Source organism: Trachypithecus francoisi, unplaced genomic scaffold, assembly GCF_009764315.1.
Source record: "Trachypithecus francoisi isolate TF-2019V2 unplaced genomic scaffold, Tfra_2.0 Lachesis_group20, whole genome shotgun sequence".
NCBI lineage: Eukaryota > Metazoa > Chordata > Mammalia > Primates > Cercopithecidae > Trachypithecus > Trachypithecus francoisi.
Window position 1 is genome coordinate 21,096,657 of NW_022681466.1, and position 12,061 is coordinate 21,108,717.

The 12,061-nt window shown below is 51.5% G+C and overlaps 1 protein-coding gene across 1 annotated transcript; it reads right to left on the bottom strand.

The window, feature by feature from the left end:
- Nucleotides 1–5,370: 5,370 nt before the first annotated feature.
- Nucleotides 5,371–9,894, bottom strand: RPL19 (ribosomal protein L19). Its single transcript, XM_033183221.1, has 6 exons — nucleotides 9,764–9,894; nucleotides 8,801–8,907; nucleotides 7,691–7,813; nucleotides 6,992–7,112; nucleotides 5,910–6,020; nucleotides 5,371–5,573 (listed from the first exon to the last, which is right to left on the bottom strand). Exons 1-6 carry the CDS (start codon nucleotides 9,766–9,768, stop codon nucleotides 5,450–5,452), a joined length of 591 nt encoding a protein of 196 aa, XP_033039112.1. The 5' UTR covers nucleotides 9,769–9,894; the 3' UTR covers nucleotides 5,371–5,449.
- Nucleotides 9,895–12,061: the final 2,167 nt, after the last annotated feature.

Genomic DNA, 12,061 nt, shown 5'->3' on the forward strand with positions numbered 1-12,061 from the left:
CCGGGCGTGCCAGGGGTCTGGGAGGGCTCAGTACCCACCCGAAGTCAGCATCGCCCCCGCAGTCCCCCAAGCCGGAGACAGAAACGCTGGCGGCGGGGACAGTCGTGGCCCTTGGGGCCACGGGATGAGTCAGTCGCGCCTGTCATCAGAGCCCAGCACGGAGGGGCCGCACCCCTCCCGCCGCGCCCGCCGCCCACCGCTCTGGCAGAGCTGCCTCCTTCCCCTCCGCCTGCCCAGCCGCGTCATCGCCACGGCGAGCACGTCCCGTGCTATTTATAGGCAGAGGGGAGCGGGCCGCGAAGGAGAGGCGGGCTGCGGGGGTGCTGGGGCACTGCTGGCGCTGCCGGGATGCAGAGTGGGGGGCTGTCTTTCCTGATGAGCGCCCCCTCCTCCACCGGTTCTGGTTTACAGCCCCCGTCCCCTGAGCAAGGTAGGCCAGGTGGGCCCAGACCTTGGGTCCCCTCCTTGAGCTTTCTTTGGGCCCCTTGACCCAGGGAAGGCCCTGGAGGTTGGGGTTCGAAAGAGCCAGGAAAGGAGAGTGGCCCTCCCTCCTAGGATCCCCAGCCCTGGGAGTGGAAGAAGGGGTCATAAGCCCAGTGTGAACGCTTAAAGAGAGGGAACTCGTAGATAGGCACCTACTGTGCCCAGGGAACCGTGCCAGGAACTGGATGTTACTTAATCCTCTCCAGGATCCCGGGAGGCGAGTGGGGGTGTCCTCCTCTCACAGGGAAGAACTGAGGTACAGCCAGGTTAGGTGGCTTATCCAAGGTCACACAGATTATCCAGCTCAATCCTGCCCTCTTTATACATGGGGAAACTGAGACCTGGAGTGGGCTAATGACTTGTCCAGGATCACCCAGCAAATTAGTGATCAAGCCAGTCTTGGAAACGTGGCTTTTTCTTCTCAGTTCAGCTCTTTCCGCCCCTGCCCGGGCTTCCTCAATGCCTTAAACCAACAAAATGGAGACAGAGACACCCTGAGACGCTGGGCCAGAGGCTCCAGGGATCAAGAGCCTGAGAGCCTTGCAGCCACGCTTTCTGCACACCCAGCTGTGTGTCTGCCACCAGCCGGCAGCTGGCCTGGACGCCTACCCCACTGCAGCCTATTTGCCGCACTGCTGAGCACAGCAGCTTTTTCGGGTGGCTGAACCCCCTGCAGCATGCTCACAGCCTAGGGCCTGGGAACAGCTGGTGCCCCATTGTAGCCTTTGCCCTCCTCTGTGCCCACTCTGGGGGTGGACAGACCAGCAACACCACTGGCCCGGGGCAAAGGATGCCTAGGAAGCTACTGGTGATGCCATCCCACCATTTGGCTCTGTTGTCTCTGACCCACATGTGCCCTTCATGCCCCCCCCCTCCACAGGCTGAGCTTCACCTGGCTTGTACTGACTGTGTGGGATGAAAGTTCCCTGGACTTCGGGGAGATGCAGAAAGCGGAGGGAATCTGGAGAGATGGATGCTGGAGGTAGGGAGAAGAGAGAATCAGCCCCTCCGTGCAACCCCACCCATTTTACCAGCACTGCTTCCTTTGGCCCCTTCAACTTTCTTCATCCCCATTCTTACCCCCTGCCCACCCAATGCCTAGGCAGATGGGGGCACCTGCTGAGGAGTGCAAGGAAGGCAGCCTCAGCCTTCCTATGCTTTGCAGGAAGCCAGCCTAGGTTAGCCCTGCCATAGCCTCAGAGGCAGCACTGGAAGGAGGCCAGGCCCCTCTGTATTCTCTTCTTCAGCTCACAGCCCTGCAGTAGCAGCTGTGCTCAGTGCCTCTGCTGCACCCCAATCTGAATCACACCCTCCCACGTCGGGAGACTGCAGCCTGGGAATCAGAGTCAGGCGCCAGTGTTCGTGCAGCACTGAGGTTCTGCACACCCCACTTGTGTCTGCCACCAGCCAGTAGTCAGCCTAGTCCCCCCACCCCCCTAGCCTGTTTGCCGCACTGCTGAGCACAGCAGAAGAGTCACTGGCTCCTCTGGGTCTCTGTTTCCTCCTCTAGAAAATCAAGCGTTGGGTTTGCTCAGGAATTCTTTACGTGGTGAGGGTGTGGGTCACCAGCTCCTTGAAAGAGTGTGGAATATTATGATAGGGACACTTGTATGCTCTTGAAAGAAAAAACATATATAAAAATATATATATATATATTTCTTTTTCTGAGATAGAGTCTCACTCTGTTGCCCAGGCTGGAGTGCAGTGGCTCAATCTCGGCTCACTGCAACCTTTGCCTCTTGGGTTTAAGTGATTCTCCTGCCTCAGCCTCCCGAGTAGCTGGAATTACAGGTGCACCACGCCCGGCTAATTTTTATATTTTTAGTAGAGCCAGGGTTTCACCATGTTGGCCAGGCTGGTCTCAAACTCTTTTTGTTTTTGAGACGGAGTCTCATTCTGTCACCAGGCTGGAGTGCGGTGGCACAATCTCGGATCACTGCAACCTTTGCCTCCTGGGTTCAAGCGATTCTCCTGCCTCAGCCTCCCGAGTAGCTGGGATTACAGGCGCCCGCCACCACACCCAGCTAATTTTTGTATTTTTAGTAGAGACGGGGTTTCACCATATTGGTCAGGATGGTCTCGATCTCTTGACCTCGTGATCCGCCCACCTTGGCCTCCCAAAGTGCTGGGATTACAGGCATGAGCCACTGTACCCGGCCACTGGTCTCGAACTCTTGACCTCAAATTATACACCTGCCTCTGCCTCCCAAAGTGCTGGGATTACGAGCCTGAGCCACCACACCCAGCCTACAAATTATTGTTGATATTTTTGTTTTAGAGACAGGGTCTTATTATGTTGCTCAGGCTGGGATGCAGTGTCTCTTCACAGGCACTGTCATAGCTCACTGCAGCCCCAAACTCCTGGGCTCAAGTAGCCATTCCCTGTCAGCCTCCAGAATAACTGGGACTACAGGCTCACACCAATGTGCCTGGCACGACACATATTTTTTCTTTTTCCATAAATAAGGAAACAAGAGGACACATCTTTTAATTAGATTTTCCCAAGGCTAAGCAGTTACTTTAGGGGTTCTTTCTGCTTGGGACTCCTGTGGGAGTGGATCCCTCCTAGGCACTGGCCTGGGAAGGGGTTGGAGGCCCACGATGGAAAGAGGCCAACTTCAGGCCTGGGGTGAGGTGAAGAAGTGGGGGAAACCCAAGGCCTTCCAAGAGGTAGGTTCCTACAACTTCATAACCCATCTCTTTCTCCCACCCCCCAAAACAAACAAAAATAGAACCAGAAAAACAACTCCAGTGAGGCAGCAGCTGACACCTGCATCGACCTGTGAGCGAGTAGCACCATCTCCTGGTCCAGGGTGGAAACCAGCTTCTGCGCTGCAGGCTCTGGAATACCGGGAGGGTCCTATATTGGGTTACCTCATTCTCCTTTCCGCCATTTTTTTTTTTGGTTGGGGGTTGGGGGACAGGGTCTGGCTCTGTCACCAAGGCTGGAGTGCAGTGGTACAATTTTAGCTCACTGCAGCTTCCACCTGTTGAGTTCAGGTGATCCTCCCACCTCAGCCTCCCGAGTAGCTGGGATTACAGGGGCACATCACCATGCCGGGCTAAATTTTGTATTTTTTGTAGAGATGGGTTTTCGCCATGTTGCCCAGGCTAGTCTCAAACTCCTGGGCTCAAGCAGTTCTCCCATTTGGCCTCCAAAAATGCTGGAATTACAGGCGTAAGCCACCACACCCAGCTTCTCTCCTTACTGTCATCTCTCTACTGCATGGAGGGGTTGGGGGTGGGCGGTCTCCAACAATACCCCTCCTCCTCTGGGCCAGGCCTGGGAAGTAGGTGTCCCACACACCAAGCTGGGAGCTTGGCCAAGACACTTCCCTTTCTAGGCCTGGGCTTCCCCACTTCAAAGGGCAAGAGCTAATGGGTAAAACACGCCAGCCGCTCCAGTGACAAGGGTGATCCACAAGTCAGTGTCCTCTCATCCCAGGCTCTGATGCATATGATGGGGGGTCCTCAGGACATTTTTTCTTTTTTTTTTGAGATGGAGTTTCGCTCTTATTGCCCAGGCTGGAGTGCAATGGTACGCTCGACTCACTGCAACCTCTGCCTCCCAGTTCAAGTGATTCTCCTGCCTCAGCCTCCCAAGTAGCTGGGATTACAGGTATGTGCCACATCTGGCTAATTTTGTATTTTTAGTAAAGATGGGTTTTCTCCACGTTGGTTAGGCTGGTCTCGAACTCCCGACCTCAGATGATCTGCCCACCTCAGCCTACCAAAGTGCTGGGATTACAGGCCTAAGCCACTGTGCCCGGCCTCCTTGGGACATTTTTTAAGTGTGCACTTCCCTGCCTTCTGCTACCCACGTGCCCATCCTGCACAGAAAGGGATGAGGACGCCAGAAGCAGAGCTAGGAGGGGTCTGCTGGCCCTGACACCATAGCCAACCTGCCATTCACACTCAGGTCTTGCCCTTTCTCATCAGCCCATTACATCCCCTGAAATAGGTAGGGGGTTGGGCACACTGGCTCACACCTGTAATCCCAGCACTTTGGGAGGTGGGTGATCACCTGAGGTCAGGAGTTCAAGACCAGCCTGACCAACATGGCGAAATCCCATCTCTACTAAGAAATATAAATGTTAGCCAGGCATGGTGGTCGGTGCCTGTCATCCTGACTACTCAGGAGGCTGGGGCAGGAAGAACTGCTTGAACCCAGGAGCCGGGGATTACTGACTTCACTGCAGCCTGGGCGACAGGGCAACTCTGTCTCAAGAGTTTCAACTGTATCTCAATAAAGCTGTTTAGTGACAGCTTAGGTAGTCACCAGTAGTCCAAGCTCAGGTCCCATTTGCAACCCCAACTTGTCAACTGCAAAGCATAAACACATTAAGTACTTCCTTTGGCTTCTGTAAAGACTGATTCCTTAACTGACATCACAACTGACTACTGGTCCCAACCAACATTCTGAGACCAATTCTTAGGTGTCACTCGTGCTCTCAAGCACAGTATTTGGGAGGCTTGGATAGAAGCCATTCCTTCTCTCCCATCCCACTAAAGGTAAAAGACTCAGTGAGCAGGCCAGGTGCCATGGCTTACACCTGCAATCCCAGCACTTTGGGAGGCTGAGGCAGATGGATCACTTGAGGTCAGGAGTTCAAGATCAACCTGGCCAACAGTGAAACCCAGTCTCTACTAAAAATGCAAAAATTAGCCGGGCGTGGTGGCACATGCCTGTAATCCCAGCTACTTGGGAGGCTGAGGCAGGAGAATCGCTTGAACCTGGGAGGTGGAGTTTGCAGTGAGCCAAGGCCGCACCATCGGACCCAAGCCTGGGCCCCCGAGACTCATCTCAAAAAACAAAAAACAACAAAACAACACAACAAACCAATCCTCACTGAGTAGCCGTAAACCTTGCAAGCAGCAGAGAGGAAAGCAGATAAAGGCTTGTTTTATTTTAATGGCTGATCTATGTAATCACAGAGGCCAGTATGTACAGACAAAGGGGGAGCTTTTATTTCTTGGTCTCTTCCTCCTTGGACAAAGTCTTGATGATCTCCTCCTTCTTGGCCTGGAGGCGCTCTTCACGGCGCTTGCGTGCTTCCTTGGTCTTAGACCTGCGGGCCTCAGCCTGGTCACTGGCCAGGGAAGAGAAAAGATGGGTCAGTTTGGGAAGAGATGAGATGCTGGGGAAATAGAAACACATCCCTAGACCTCTCCCTTTGAGCCTAGTCAGCTTCAAGAATGAGTTGGGGGGCCCACTAAGGACTCCTGCTTCAACTAACCTCTACAGTCCCTGTGAGACAGGAGTGGGTGTGTACAGGACAGAGGAGTGGGTGCCTCTAAGGGAACAGCTATATTCCTATGACAGACTGCATGCAAGTCAAGACTTAAGCATTGGCACATTTTAAGTATCTAAGAACAACTCTCAAAGGTCAAAGAACTTTCCCCTAAGACTCTAAAAAGAAACTTACGCCAGGAGCTTCTTGCGGGCCTTGTCTGCCTTCAGCTTGTGGATGTGTTCCATGAGAATACGCTTGTTTTTGAACACATTCCCCTTCACCTTCAGGTACAAGCTGTGATACCTGCAGGGTACACGGAGCGAAGAGATGCTGGTCGGTAATGGAGCTGTTCCTCCACCCAAGGTCACTAAGCTTGTAGATTCCTTCCTTTTCTCCTATTGCTGCATGAATTACTTCCTAAACCATTACTTTTTTTGTGTGCAGTTCCTAGACAGAACTTGCCTGGCAAATAAACTGTTGGGCCATCCTGATGGCATATGGGGAAAAAAAGAAAGACCAGAATAGAAAAACTTTCTTAGAAACGCTCCCTACCCATGGCTGGACGTAGTAGCTCAGCCCTGTAATCTGAGCACTTTCAGAGGCTGAGGTGTGGGTGTGTCACTTGAGGCCAGGAGTTCGAGACCAGTCTGGCCAATGGTGAAACTCCATCTCTACTAAAAATACAAAAATTAGCCAGGTATGGTGGTGCATGCTTGTAATTCCAGGTACTCGAGAGGGTGAGGCAGGTGAAGTGCTTGAACCTGGAAAGCAGAGGTTGCAGTGAGCCAAGATCATGCCACTGCATTCCATCCTGAGTGACAGAGCGAGACTCTGTCTCCAAAAAAAGCTCCCTACCCAAGGCCAGTAAGACAGATCTCTGTGGGCTGGGAGCGGTGGCTCACGCCTGTAATCCCAGCACTTTGGGAGGCCGAGGCGGACCGATCACAAGGTTAGGAGATCGAGACCATCCTGGCTAACACAGTGAAACCCCATCTCTACTAAAAATGAAAAAAAAAAAAAAAAATTAGCCAGGTATGGTGGCACATGCCTGTAGTCCCAGCTACTCAGGAGGCTGAGGCAGGAGAATAACTTGAACCCAGGAGGTGGAGGCTGCAGTGAGCTGAGATCACGCCACTGCACTCCAACCTGGGTGACAGAGCAAGACTCCATCTCAAACAAAAAACAAACAAAACAAAACAAAACAAAACCACTCTGGAAAATGAACTAGCCATCAAAGCAGCAAATGGGTACTGGGCCCAAGAGGGTGTGCTTACATGTGGCGATCAATCTTCTTAGACTCACGGTATCTTCTGAGCAGCCGGCGCAGAATCCTCATTCTCCTCATCCACGTGACCTTCTCTGGCATTCGGGCATTGGCTGTACCCTTCCGCTTACCTGTGGAGAAGATGAGTTAGGAACGGGCCATTACCCAGGTCCACTGTGTATAGTACACCAAGTTTCAAGTCAGGGTCTTAACTCATCTAATCCTCACAACCTCATTTTAAGTAGCATTACTTTCATCTTCCAGATGATGATTCCCAACTACGTAAGTTCTTCCGTTTACTCAATTTTAAAGGAGGCACAAATATGGCAATAATTCCCCATTTACTTCATACAGAATGTGGGTTTAACAGGCAGTGCACCAAGGTAGCATAGCACATTGTAAGGAGCTTCCTTCAATCATTCTGACACTAGAAAGCAATTTTAGAGTTAAGATGGACCACATTCTCAAGGACCCAGCAGAATCCTTGGCATAGTGTAGGTAGGGACTTAGTAAATGTGACCTCCTACCAGGGATACTCTCAATTCCAACACCAGCACCAACTTCCTGATTTGCACACAGGCAGAAAACACATCAAATATCAAGGAGTAAGAAATGGGCACGAGATGAGACACAGTGCTTAGATCCTGAATATATTTCAGCATAGATGCCAGCACCTATCATTTCTTAAGGAGAAGACGACCACACTTACCTATGCCCATGTGCCTGCCCTTGCGGCGGGCCAAGGTATTTTTCCGGCATCGCGCCCGGGAATGGACTGTCACAGGCTTGCGGATGATCAGCCCATCTTTGATCAGCTTTCGGATCTGCTGACCTGGGAAAGCATAATGCACCTGGTCAGTCAACTGGGGCCCAAGCACATCCCAGAATCCAAATAGGCCAGGCCACAGACACTGCTCACATTCTTGGCCCCATGCTCTCAAAAAGGATGGAAACACTGGAACTTGTTTATTTCTTGCCTTTGAAAATCTAAAAAACCTCTATCTTTTCTTTTTCCTTCACAAACAGAAGTTGTGAGAGATACTCTTTGTCTGAGACAGTCTCCCTATGTTGCCCAGGTCGGTCTTGAATTCCTGGGCTCACAATCCTTCTGCCTTAGCTTCCCAAGTAGCTGGGATTACAGATGCCTGCCACCATGGCTAGCCATTTCTACCTTTTAAATATATTACAGCACACTCAAAATAACAAGCCTGATACAATGACTCCTCCAGTTTATAGATACTCTGAACGTACCTTCCTAGGTTTGTAAAGAGTCAACACAGGCTAGGTATGCTGGCTTATGTTTGTAATCCCAGTACTCTGGGAGGCTAAGGTAGGCAGATCACCTGAGGTCAGGAGTTTGAGATCAGCCTGACCAATATGATGAAACCCCCTCTACTAAACATACAAAAATTAGCTGGGTCTGGTGGCATGTGCCTCAGTCCCAGCTTGGGACTGAGGCAGGAGAATCGCTTGAACCTGGGAGGCAGAGGTTGCAGTGAGCTGAGATCCTACCACTGCACTCCAGTCCGGGTGACAAAGAGAGACTCTGTCTCATAAAAAATAAAATAAAAAATAAAGAGTAAATTAGCTGGGCGTGGTAGTGCACACCTCTAATCCCAGCTACTCAGGAGGCTGAGGCGGGAGAATCACTTGAGCCTGCGAGCAGGGGTTGCAACGATAAGATGGCACCACTACACTCCAGCCTGGGCAACAGAACCAGACTGTCTCCAAAAAAAAAAAAAAAGTCAACACAACTGTGTTATTGTTCATGACGCAGGACAAAAGAAGTAGGGTGAAGAGACAGATCCCAGGTACTCACGGGAGTTGGCATTGGCGATTTCATTGGTCTCATTGGGGTCTAACCAGACCTTCTTCTTGCCACAGCGGAGGACACTAGAGGCGAGCCTCTTCTGAAGCCTGAGCATACTAGACACAGAAAACATGATTAGACTCTGAAAGCCACTCCTGGGAAGAATGAACGTCCCCATCAAGACCTGCCCTCTGCGACCCACACGACAGCCGCGAAATAAGACTCTTCCCTAAATCATCTTTAAGGCTCTGGGCTGTGCAGCTGGTCCCCTTGGGTTTAGACTTCAAAGCCCACTCTATGCCTTCATCTCTTGGAGCCTCACGTTCGCGTTTCTTCTCTGGAAAGTCAAGTCAAGGACTTACTGGAATGAATAGGGGGCTTATGCCATTTCTGGTACTCAGCGTTTGAAAAGTATTCGGGGCGAAAAAACCTGATTTCTAGTCTAGCAATGCAGGCAAGTTAATGTTTTCTGGGTTCATTTTCCCGTTTTATCACAGTAACAAGCCTCGTTCGGCCATTTGTAGAGATTTCCTTTATGAATGGCCAAAGGAGTGGAAGGCGTCAAGAGTTAGGGATCACCTCTCTCGGCAGTCGGAGGCCTGGGGCCTACACTAGACTTGCCCTACATCACGCGAAAACACAGATGTGCTCCGCTCCGGGCGTGCCAAGCAAGAAAGGGTCTAAGGCTCGGTCCCGTTCGCTACGTTTGCTTTGCTCGCGTGGGTCGACCGGACACATGTGCGGCGCGCCGCCAGCCAAGGCAGCCTTTTCCGGGTCTCAGCTGCTGCGACGCTCCCCGCCCCCCCCACCCCGGAGGCCCGGGACGAGGGTGCTCCGGCCCACCCCAAACCCCGGGACTGGCCGCTTTAGGGCGGCTTCCATTTCATCTCCCCCAACCCCGGCTGCGGTCCCAAGCCCAACAGTCCCCCACCGAAAACCGTCAGCGCCTGCGGGAGACCAGCGCGCCCTCACCTCATGGCTGCGGCCGCAGCAGCGAAAGGAAAGAGCTGGTTCGGGACCGGCTCCTTCCATTATCTGAGAAGGGGAGAGCCCAAACCCCTCACCAATTTCGTCCGTATTCCCGTCCGGTTCTTTCATCTTCCGCCACACCAAACTCACTCATAGCCTCCGTATAGGCCTGAAATGATAAAAGCCTAATATCGGAAATCGGTTTTAAACTTAAAAACATAGAAAATGTACCCCTTCCGTAGGGAAAGTGGTATAGTCCCACTTCCTACTAGACATGCGCAGCAAGGGTACGCGATCACGTGGTTATTTTAACCGGAAATCAGCTGGATTGCGCAGGCGGAGTGGGAGAGGTTTTGCTAGAGTGGCTTGGTGTTTGCGGGCGTTCGGGCGGTTGTAGGTGGATGTTTTATTAGCTGAGAAAAAAAGTCAGTTGAAGAAGCGAGAGAGAATGACAACAGGTATCAGACAAAGGCAACCTCTTATTCACTCTCTTAGTAGATTGAAAACCCCTAGAGTGCAGAATAGATCACTAAAAGATGTTAGTGTTTTTACGCAGCTGCGGGTTTTTAATTTCTTAGTGCCTCAATTTCCTCCTCTGTAAAGTGGACCTAATCCCAATGTTTCTATCATCAGTTGTGGAAATTACGTGAGATAACGTTTGCAATTAGTAAAGGAAGGCATTAAGACAGCAAGCTCGGCCGGGCGCGGTGGCTCAAGCCTGTAATCCCAGCACTTTGGGAGGCCGAGACCATCCCGGCTAACACGGTGAAACCCCGTCTCTACTAAAAACTACAAAAAACTAGCCGGGCGACGTGGTGGCGCCTGTAGTCCCAGCTACCCGGGAGGCTGAGGCAGGAGAATGGCGTGAACCCGGGAGGCGGAGCTTGCAGTGAGCTGAGATCCGGCCACAGCACTCCAGCCTGGGTGACAGAGCGAGACTCCGTCTCAAAAAAAAAAAAAAAAGACAGCAAGCTCTTGGAGGGCGAGAACTAGTCTCATAGTCTTGTTTGGCTCACAATACTGCACTGGCTGAATGAATGAATGATTGCAGAAAGTAAAAATAAAACAAAACAAAAAAAATTGGGCCGGGCTCGATGGCTCACGCCTGTAATCCCAGCACTTTGGGAGGCCAAGGCGGGTGGATCACTTGAGGTCAGGAGTTCGAGACCAGCCTGGCCAACATGGCGAAACCCTGTCTCCACTAAAAATACAAAAATTAGCCGGGCGTAGCGGCGCGTGCTTGTTCCACCTACTGGGGAGGCTGAGGCAGGAGAATCGCTTGAACCCAGGAGGCGGAGGTTGCAGTGAGCCGAGATTGTGCGACTGCACTCCAGCCTGGGCAACAGAGTGAGACTCCATCTCAAAAAAAAAAAAAAAAAAAAAAATGGCAGGACCACCCAGTTCTTTTCTTCTGACCTGGAACACCCAATGCAAAAATCCAAGGAGAGCATTCTGGGGTTTAAGAAGTCTACATTTGAATTGAGGCTCCAACTCATCATTGGTTCCCACTGATCACCCTATCCGTTTCTTCTCAACTTTACTGGCTGAGAAAGTAGAAGAAAGAGAAAGGGAAGCAACATTTATGCTACTTCCTCACAACGATGCAATTAGCGTTGCCCTCATTTTACAGCTGAGGTAACAGATTGAGAACGCAGGTATTTCTGATTGCAAAGCCCATGCTTTTGCGGTTATGCCAGGCTTTCTCGTCTCCAAGGGGCAGGTGGAAGCCCTGCTCAGGATTGGAGCTCTCCTGGAACGTTTCTAATGGGCTTTATCTTCACTCACTGCTCCTCCTTCCCCAAGGTGTTGTGATCAGAGGAATGACAGACTGGCCATTCACTTGTTATCAGAGGTGAGGAGGAGGAGTCCCATAGTCTCTTCTCCTGCAGAACACAGCAAGCTGGTGGCCTTATTTTAAGGTCACTGGACCTGGAGAGGGTCTTCTCCACCTCTCCTTTCTGTGGAGCAGGAGCAGGGGTGGAGTAGGGAGGGAATGGGTCCTCCTGTCATGGCTGACCCCTTCATTGAAACTTACAGCTTCTCCAAACACCCTAGCAATTCATTTAATTCCCTCATCCTCCCAGTAATCTCAGGTGACACAGACTCCACAGTACCAGCAACCACATGTTATAGGAGAGGAGAAAACTGGTGCTTAGAGAGGTGATTTGTCCAGGGCTATACAACCAGAAACAGCCTGAGCCAAATTGGCACCAAGGTCTATTGCCCAGAATCTCCTATTCCTCCTCTCTCCACCTGTCATGATGGGTGGAGTCCAGACCTTGGATGTTTGTCCCTAAATCA

Excerpts from the sequence above, each read along its gene's own strand:
- RPL19 (XM_033183221.1), bottom strand. Across the intron at positions 6,021-6,991 it reads AAGAAGATTGATCGCCACAT|GTATCACAGCTTGTACCTGA; the intron begins GTAAGCACACCC and ends TGTACCCTGCAG. Across the intron at positions 5,574-5,909 it reads GCCCGCAAGAAGCTCCTGGC|TGACCAGGCTGAGGCCCGCA; the intron begins GTAAGTTTCTTT and ends TTCCCTGGCCAG.